The following is a 9,669-nucleotide window of genomic DNA, read 5'->3' on the forward strand; positions in this document are numbered from 1 at the left end:
CAGGAAGAGAAGGGGCGAAAAGCAGGGCGGCTGCACCAGCAGCAGAAGCACGAGACGCAGATGAAGGACATGCAGGCCCAGTGCGAGAGCAACACCAATGAGCTCCAGCAGCTGCAGGTACCCGTCCCTGGTGGCTCGGCCTCTCGGAGCTGCCTGCACGCTGTTCCTGCTCCAGCACAAGGAGCACGTCAGAAGCGTTGGCTGCAGAGGACTGTCAGTGAACTAGAACTGATGTCCCCCTGCTCTGCCATCAGAGGTGCTTGTGGCCATGTCGAAACGTGCCCTGAATGCCTCTGGCCAACGCAAGTCCTGTTCAGCCACAGGATTTACAGTCCCAGCTGCTGAATGGGTGTTGTGTTTTGTGTCTGTGTTTAGAACGAGAAGTGTCACCTCTTGATTGAGCATGAAACCCAGAAGCTCAAGTCCCTGGATGAGAACCACAACCAACACATGAAGGAGTGGCGGGACAAGCTGAGGCCACGGAAGAAGGTAGTGTCTCCTTGGCGTGAGCAGGGTGTCCTGCTTGGCTGGTTAGGGAGGACGGTGTGCCCAGCTCCCGTACAATTGCAAGTACATCTCTTGTGTATGTTCCCTTCTGCTTAAGGCCCTGGAGGATGAGCTGAACCAGAAGAAACGTGAGCAGGAGATGTTCTTCAAGCTGAGCGAGGAGGCAGATGGACAGACACCGGCATCCCCAACCAAACATGCCAAGTTTGTCCCGTTCAGCTCCGCAGAGAGCTCATAACACCTCGCAGCTGGCAGGCCACCAGCTGGTACTTGCGGTGTCCTCCTGGGCTGCAGGTAGGCAACTCGGACTTGGAAGACCCTCTCAGCAGCCTCTTCTCACAGCAGCACCCTCCTGTCCCCTTGCTCTGTCTGTGATAAACGTGGCCTCTGCCCTGCGCTGGGGGACACTGACTGGAAGTTTTGGTGGCTTTCCCAGGAGCTGGCCTGCTCAGCACAGCTCCACACTGGGAAGCTGGGCAGGAACCTTGCTGTGATCATACTCACGCTGTTGGCTGGACACGTCGCCTCTGTCGTGAGCCTGGTGCTCACTGGGCTTGTCAATGCAGACTGAAGCAATACCTGCTCCCAACAGGAGGAACAGGCGGTGGCTCCTGCCCTCTGCACAGGGGCTATCAGCCTCTCTCTCCACTGTGGCTGCTCCTCCTCCTGGTCCTCTGTAAGGACTGGTCTGGGGCAGAGCACCTTTGGCGTTGTCTTAGGCTAATCTTGGCCTTGTGGCCCTCCAACACTTGCCTTAGATTTATTTCTGTCTACTGTGGCCCTTTTTTGCTCAAGGGTGACAGTGATCTGGATTTTTTTTTTTTGCCTCTGGGGAGGGAGGGTTGGGTTTTTTCTTCCCCCTTCCTCCCCATACAGACTGTGCAGAAAGGGGACTGGTGGGACGCCCTTCAAAGATGCTTCTGCTTCTTCATTTGCAGTGATTGCTGGCACCACAGTCCCTCTGGCACCTAGCTAACACTATCTTATCAGAGACTGGACTATGGCGTAATTAAACTGTTCAGCTGGCTGCAGGCTTTTGTCCCTTAAAGAAGTGTGTGTGCATGTGCGGAGGGGAAGGTTTGTAACAGTGCTCAGGCTTGCAGTGAAACAGCGAGGTATTGGTCACAGCCATGTGCCTTCTGGGCAGGACAAGTGAGGGGCAGGAGGGTGTTATTGCTGGAACTGTCATCATCACATGAGTGCTTGAGGTTGGTTTTTTTTTTTAAGTGCTATGTATGTGTTGGCCATACGGGTCAGCCAGTCTGGCTGCTCTGCAGTCAGGGTTATGGGCTGCAAGGTATCATTTGGAAGGAATAAAGGAGTCTTGATGCAAGGGAAGAGGAGACACAAAGACAGGTCACGGTGGCTCGTTACTCTCAGCATCACTTTCTCCACTGATGTCTCATCCCCTTATGATGTGTCACAGTTTCTTGGGTGATTCCCCTGGCTTTCAGCTTGGAGTCATGCTGCGGAGAGGCAGAGCAGCGCCAGGTCCAGCCCTCTGCCCGTTCTGCTCCGCGGCGATGTGTCCCGGTCGGGCTGCCTTCCTCCACCTGCACAAGGCAGCGCTTGGCTGAGCTGCTGGGTAGGACCCAGGGCACAGACCTGGGTAGGGGGACAGAGGCCTCACTGGGCAGGACCTTCTTCTTTACACAAGCAAAAGGCGTAAGGTAGCACTTAAGTTTTTCTCTCTGTTTTTCTCTGGACAACATTGTTTGGTTTAAGCCTGCTTCTGGAGCAAAAAAAAATGTCTCTTAAAAAAAAAAAAAAAAGAAGTTATTTTAAAGTCTCATGTGTTGATTTAGAGACATACTGGTATTTCAGGAAAAGGTGGTATGTGATGTGCTACACTTCTAGGTACCTAGGTGAGGGAGCCAGCCCCCGGGTCTTTAACACCTCTTTTATCTGAGGAGTGCATTTACATTTACTACCCATTTAGAGTTCATAATACATATTTATAAGCTTCCTGCAAGCTAGCAAGACTTACATCTATTTGGACCATTCCAAGTTTCTTCTGAATCCACGCCGTGGATGTCTTTATTAAGGCATGTAGCCTAGATGGAGATCTTAAGGGCTGGGGCCCTTAGCAAGCAGACCACATAGCAGCTTTTCAGCGACTAGCCTGTCCTCCTAGGAAGACCACCTCTCCCATCTCCAGAAGCGTTGACTGTGCCTTTCAGATATGACAGCACCAGGTTGGGAGCTCATGTAAAATGAACACATGCAGGGGGTTGTTCCTGAAAAATGTGCAGGTTTGAGCTTCTTAATTGCATTGAAATGTGTGCTGGCAGCCCCAGCGGTTTTGTTCCTGGTCCCATGGGGGCCAGGCCGGACATGTTCTATGAAATGGTTGTTGTCCCAGAGATCAGTACCTGGTGCCTGTCCTTTCAGGTGTTACATGTGGCTTGCAGAAGGATGTCCTGCCTCATACTGTTCATAACATACCTCCGCCAGCTGAAGGGCATTGCCACTTCTGACTGCCACCTGGCACCAGCCCAGGGAGCTTCAGCTCTCTCTGGATATTGTGCAGCCATGGGGAAGGAGACTATTTCTGGGGACTTTTAAAGAGCTGATGCAATGCCCTTATGGTAAATCAGTCGCCCCTTTCTCCAGCCCAGCTTATTTGCAGCCTGGAGCTTGCAACTTGGTTTTGCTTTTGCTAATAGAAAGTGGGAATGGTTTTGTCCCTTGCCCTGTTTTCTGTTCCTTCTCGGGGTGCGCTGGGGCTCTAGTACCATGTCCCCCTGCTAGAAGAGGGCAGGGAGCACATCTTCTGACTGTCATGTTTACAGCGTGGTTGTGTTTTTCCCCCCCTTTCAAAAGAAGATGTTTTTGTTGTTTCCTGATCAGAAGGAACCATGAATAAGACCAGCTTGGTTTTTTTGGGGGGTGAGATGCCATTTTTTAAAATGTGGCTTTGAATAAAAAGGGGTTTTTAAATATTTTGTACAGTGTCTTCAGTGGGGCTACCACTGTGATGTAAAGACCCTTCTAATAAAGTAACAGACTGAGAAACCTGGGCATGTGTCTGATTCTCTGCCTCGTCGCCTGCTGTGGCCTCAGATCAGCTTTGCTTCTGGTCTGGCTTTTGCAGACTTACAGAAACCTCCAGAGCCAGTTCTGGCATGTGAACCTTGCAAGGCTGAACTTCCAGTTCTTTAAAATAGAGCTAGCTGCTTCCGAAGCACTTCTGCTGCACGCTGCAGCTCGGCGGCAATAACATCTTTGCTGAGAAGATGAAACTCTGGCAGACCGAAGTGCAGCAGCAGTTGCCTCGATGGCTTCGTGGTGTGTTAAAATAGTGCTTGGCTGACCCTGCTTGGTGAAAAGGGAGTATTGCACCCTGTCGGCTGAAGAGTGCAAGCCCTGTGTGCGTGGCTTTTTCTTCCTTTTTTATTAGCTTGTCTGGCCATAACAGAAGATGCCTCAGCTCCCTTGCTTTTTTGGGGCAAGGAGGTCCTAGGAATGCCCCCCCTCTCTCCTCCCCTCTCTGCGCTCAGCTGAGGAGTGCTTGGATCCCGGGAATGGGTTCGGAGGCCAAGGTACAGATCGCATCTTGCCCTGTCAGTGCAGGGGAAACCTCTGCTTGCTCCCCTGGGCTGCTCAGAAAAGCTCCCACCACCTCTGTAACCAGCCACAGGGCCTGTGTGGTCTTCAGTTTGTGCTTGGAGATTTTTACCTGCTGGTTCAGTTATGCTTTCTTTCATCCAGCTGCCCTACACCAAGCAAGGACACAGGGTGTGCAAGGGCAGCTTTGACACGAGCCCATGGAGGTGGTAGGGTTTTCCCTTCATATTTTTGGAAGGTTGCTCCAGAGCCTGCCAACTTCTACCTTGGGTTTCATGTGGGAAATTATCTTGGTACCTGTGTCCGCCCTGGTTAGGTGATGCCGCAGGCTGCGAGGTCAGATGTGAGGTGCTGAAAGGGAGAGGGAGTTGTTACTGTAAGTTGGGGGGGGGGTGTGTGTGTTATGTGGGCAGCCCTGCGGTAAGAGAAGGACAAGAGCAAAGCATGAGGGTGCCCTTCTCCTTGCTCTGTGAGATAGTGAGAAATGAAGTAGCTGAGGATACGTAATTAGCCATCTCCTTCATTTGCATGTACCGGGGCTGCACTGTCCCCTGGGACACGCTGGGCAAAACCGGCCTCACTCAACGTATCCCAGTGAAGCAGAGGATCTCATGGGGAGTGTTTAACTGCATCTGCATGTCCTTGGCAGTGCCTGAGGGGAGCTTCCAGTGTGAGGATACTTACGTTTATAAATATGTGGAAAGTACTGTGTATTCCAGAAATAACTGTTATCTACCATTCTGCTCTGGTGCAATGCTGAAAACAGAGCAAAAGTAAAAATCTTTCTGCATTTTTAAAAATTGAGATGACAGCCCTGAAAAGTTACTGGTGCTGCAGCAGCTGTAGCGTTCTCAGCTCCCCTCATTACCTCCTCTGCGCTTTGTGTCCTGTCGCATCTGGACTCCAAGCTCCTCGGAGCTGCCCAAAGGGTTTTGCAGTGTTCCTGCTATGACAGGGATGATGAAACTCTCTGGGGTAAGAAAAAGCAGGGCAGGGAGGGAGAGTCATGGAGCTGGGGCTTGTGCCTAACTACCTTCCTCCTATGGCTGCATCTACTCTCCCTCCCTGCAGGAGGGCAGCCAGAGGTGGGCACTGCCATAAGCTCTTCCTTCAAAAGTCATCTGCACCCTGCTAAGCCAAATGCTGTCGCAATTTCTTCTGCTGCATTGGCCACTGGTTTTGATTCTCCAAATGCCAAACTACCAGGGCTTGAGCAAGCCAAGCCTCTCCCAGAGGCTGGGGGTCTGCCCTGCTGATGAGGTTTGTTGTTGCCCCTCCTGGGTGGGATGGGGCTGGGTGGCTGGGACACATCGCCCTGGCACCCCAGCTGCCCTCACAAGCACCCACTGGGACTCCCCTGGGCCTGGTTTCTAGGCTTGCAAAGGTAGCAGGGGTGGTTTGCTCTTCTTTCTCATGTTCACTAGATGGCACGCACACTGAAACTCCGGCTCCAGAGCCCGGCTGCTGCCTGCACAAGCGCAGAGCTAGAGCTGAGCTGTCCCCTTGTACTGAAATGTTTGCTCACTCCTTTTCCTGGATTCGTCATTCGCTGTGGCACACTGGTCACTAGATCTTCTCATCAGTGCTTCAGGATTTTGTTTCCCACTCTGGCCCCCTTGTCCTCAGGAGCTTTCCAGGGTTCCCCTGCCCACTGGCACACGTGTGCCAGGACAACCTCCCCTTCTCTGAGGGCTGAGCATCCCCTCCACGGGGTCTGCTTCTCCCTGCTGCCATACCTCCGCACAGGATGGGTGCAATCTGCTGCCAGGCTGACTGCAATGGGCATCACCTGCACCACACAGCTAAACCAAACAGTACTGGGGTCAAAGCTGTGGAAAATCATTCCTGGTGGTGGCTAAGAATCAGTGCAATCCAGACCTGGTAACCACTGCTCTGCTGGCTTCAACTGCAAAGATTTGCCCTCTGGTGTGGTAGGAGCATCATTTTTGACGAATCTTTGTGAGGGAGCTCAGGGAAGATGGATGCGTTTGTTCTGTACACAAGAGGACCAGAAACATTTAGCCACCTGGCACCACTCATAATTCTTAAATTAAAAAAGCAAGCAGAAGTAGTGGACTCTGTGCCAGAAGGACTGCAGGTACTGTTTCCTCTGCAGTTCAGGGCTCATGGTGGGGCACTGCTTTCTCGTTCCGTTACATCTCTGACACCTAACAGACCTCAGGGATGGCCCAGCTGTGCCCAAACAGCTGGAGCCTGCTTACAGCCAAGCAGAAACCCATTTGCACATCTGAGCTGATGGCTGGCTTTTCAGAAGTCATTTGTCCTCTTGCTTTAAATTGCTCAGCTGATCCTGACAGAGAAAAGGGAGAGTGCACATGGGTCGAGGAGATCTTATTCTTCTGCAGGTGGTGAGCTCAACCTGTGTAGGCATTTTGTTTGGCTTAACAATGCTTCAACCTTTGGTTAGGGCAGCAGGAGATGACTTATTTATTCCAAAACTCTTCTCAGTTGCCTTTGCACCCTTGTACCACCTAACCCTGTCATAGGAGGTGCTGCTGCCAGATCTCTGCTGGTCCTACAGCCACACCACCAGAGGTGTGGGCCAAGCATGGGCCTCCCAGGTCAATCACAAAACATTCATTTGGGCTCCCTTAGCAAATGCTTGGCAGTTTCCCTGCTAAATCACCGAGGTGCAGTAGAGCCCAAGCCAGGCTGTATGTCTCCACAGCCATCCTCCCGGCGTGCCTCCCTCGGGAGGTGATCAGGTCAGTATGCAAAGCCATGCTTCAGTCTTCTCCACAGCTCTCATCAGAGTCGTTAATTAAACACAGGAGCCATTCTGCAGCATTAGCTGCGATTGTCTCCAACCTCTGCTTGTTCCTGGGTGCTCATAAGATGCCAGGCGGCAGCCGGTGCCCGGGGCTGTGTGGGTCCAAGAGCGATGGAGTTGCTTCAGCAGGTTATGGTGCTGGGGATGCAATGCCAATGCTTAAGTGCTTCTAACTGATTTTGTGCAGTCGCTTGGCTCCCTGCCAGCGTTCCTAGGCCTGGAGCGGGTTTACGCTGGAAGACATGGATAAAGTAGCCCCCTGTGTGTAACAAGCTGGCTGTCTGATGCACACGATTTATACCAGATATACAAGAACGGCCTGACAGCCCAGCAGCATGTGCCACAGGGCCGCATCCATGGCAGTATACAGAAAGGAGCTGGAAGGGTGATGGGAGGAAACCAGGGTCTGGTCCCTGGAGCAGGTAGGTCCAAGATGCTGTGAGAGCTCATTGACATGTTCTCCTTTTGCTTTCCATGTCACACATCTTCATGTGGGGCCCTTGTGGCACAGGGAAATGGATTAATCAGCAAGGGAATACCCAAAGGTTTTGTGCACCCCTGAGAAGGGGAGGTGGGCACAAAGCTTCCCCAAGCAAAGCACCGCCTACCTGTGTCTTGGGCTGTTTCAAGCTCAGGAGTGAGATGTCCTTCAGTGTCACCATGTGGTGTTCATTCTCTCTCTTGTGGGTTCCCAACTGTGGCGGTGGAGCCAGGATTAAAGGAAAGGGGGAGGCCAGCATGAAGGTCACTGATGAAGGTGCACAGCAGTACGGTGCTGCACAGCGGCTGGGGATGGCCTTGTGGAGGGGGAGCACAGAGAACAGGCACTGTGGCTGTAAAAATGGGCAGAACTTCCTCCCCCTCCCCAAATCCACCATCTGGCTCTGCACTGAAGTGACAGCCTGGAGACAGAATTTCTGTCCCCACAAGTCTGTGGCCAATATGGGATGACAGAAGCATGAGTAGGGATAAGGCTCCATTTTGGAGCCATCTCACAGACTTCCCTGCTTGCTTCTGCTGCGGGTCCTTGCTGTGCTGGCCGTCAGGACAGCTCTCCTGCCCTGCTGACGTGCTGGGCAGGGTCCTGTGTGCAGGGGGGTTTGCAGCTGGGAGCACCAGGGACTCTGGCTGTTCATCGCCTGCTTGCCCAGCACTCCTTGTTGTCCTACACCGCTTTTGTCTGCTGCAGCTATCATTGCTTCTAAAGCTAGGCCAGACAAATCTGGCAAGAAAACAGTTTAGCCTCTTCATGGATGCTACACCTATAGGTCAAAATGCTCTCTGAATTGCATGTTCTCAATTTGCACTTCCCAGCTAGGTTTTTAAATTTTTTTCCTCCACAAACTGATCCTAGTGTTCCTGGGTAGTGGGTACAAGGTGTGTGGATGGTGGAGTTCATGTTAAGGTACAGATGGACCAGGCAGCAAGATGATCAATCTGGCTGCGTTGTTTTCAGTGCACGAGGGATGTAGGGTCAGTCTGTGCATTCCTGTAAAACCAGATTACAGATTGCATCAGACCAGTCCTGCATATGAGCACAGTCACCCTCTCCCAGATGCCTGGCAATCGCAGTCACTGCTGACTCAAACAAACCAGCGCCCAAAGCAGGAGGGATGGCATGAGCTGTAGTATTCATAACTCAGTTGCCTTAATTTCCCTCACCTTGCAATTTAACATCTATTGCATTTTGTTTAGTGTGTTTCTGTGCTGCTGCTTATGGTTTACATATCCAGTTACCTGCTTCTGTTATCCCTGTGACCCCCTTGCGTGGCCTTTCAATCCTCAGCTCTTCAGGTTACATCCTCTGCGTTGCTCAGTTGCAGTGCCCTCAGCTGCTCCCTACCCTGGTTTCTCCTTTCAGCATGTGACGACCAATAATTGTTTCATTCCTCCCTTAATCCCTCTTTCTCCAGTGTTCCATGTGTCCTCAATGTACATTTCTTCTCTTACCAACATGATGCACAGCTACTTTGGATGCTTTCCTGACCATCCTTTGGAGGATTCATGCATCTTTCAGGGCTTTTAAAACCAGTGAGACTCTCTCTGCCCAAGCCTGGGCACTCCACACGATCAAAATCTGCCTGCCTGTTGGTGCTTTCTCAGGCTTTGGCTCCCAGTTAGCGCTTCAAGGTCCAGCCCCAGCATCCCTCATAAATGTCAGGTCTTTCCTGGTGGGAGAAGGAAGGGAGTGCTCTCCGTGGCCTCATGCCCACCTACCTTCAACACGTGTCTGACTGAGGAGTAACAACAGGGACAGGGCAGGGAGGGGAGAGATGTGCAGCTGGTCTACAAGTAAAGGAGCCCTGTGGTGGCATGCCAGCAGGCATCAGGGAGGTCACTGGTGGCATGGTGTCCCCTTCAGACAACCTCGCATCCTTTCTGCAGCCATCTCTATAGGGACACTGTGGTCTTGGGCTTAGCTGACGGGGAGGAGGATGAAGATGAGCCCTTTGGGAGGGTAAGGGTGGGCAATAAAGCCCTGGCAACCTGCTTGCACCTCCATTAATTCTCTGGGGTGGCTGTAGCAAAGTTAACAGTGTAAAAAGGAGCCACATTTAAGGAGCTGCTAAAGAGTGAGATGAGTTGTTTATGATTAAATTAAATTCGTATGAAAGCTAATGACCTGCCAGTGTGAGCCTTGGGTAACTTTATAATGTAATTAAAAGCCCAATGGGGGAGAGAGCTGTGGTTATGCCATGTGTGGAGGAGCTGCTGGGAAGACGAAGGCCGTGGGTGGCATTGATGTAGAGCAGTGCCCAGTCTCTGCCTTGTCTCCTCCGCTGCCCCAGGAGCAGAGCTGGGCA

General features: G+C 52.0%; 2 protein-coding genes across 2 annotated transcripts in view; both read left to right on the top strand.

Annotated features, from left to right (window-relative positions):
• Positions 1 to 3,506, top strand: part of STK10 (serine/threonine kinase 10) — a 42,639-nt gene extending 39,133 nt beyond the window's left edge. Inside the window, 3 exon segments of the mRNA XM_035902486.1 lie at positions 1 to 117; positions 376 to 489; positions 605 to 3,506. Of these exon segments, the coding sequence (XP_035758379.1) occupies positions 1 to 117; positions 376 to 489; positions 605 to 745 (372 nt within the window). The 3' untranslated portion in view covers positions 746 to 3,506.
• A 525-nt stretch (positions 3,507 to 4,031) lies between these two features.
• SH3PXD2B (SH3 and PX domains 2B) overlaps positions 4,032 to 9,669 on the top strand; it is an 82,643-nt gene continuing 77,005 nt past the window's right edge. Inside the window, exon 1 of the mRNA XM_035902487.1 lies at positions 4,032 to 4,049. Coding sequence (XP_035758380.1) covers positions 4,032 to 4,049 — 18 coding nt within the window. The remainder of the gene's footprint in view (positions 4,050 to 9,669) is intronic.

Source organism: Egretta garzetta, unplaced genomic scaffold, assembly GCF_000687185.1.
Source record: "Egretta garzetta isolate BGI_Z169 unplaced genomic scaffold, ASM68718v1 scaffold209, whole genome shotgun sequence".
Taxonomy (NCBI): domain Eukaryota; kingdom Metazoa; phylum Chordata; class Aves; order Pelecaniformes; family Ardeidae; genus Egretta; species Egretta garzetta.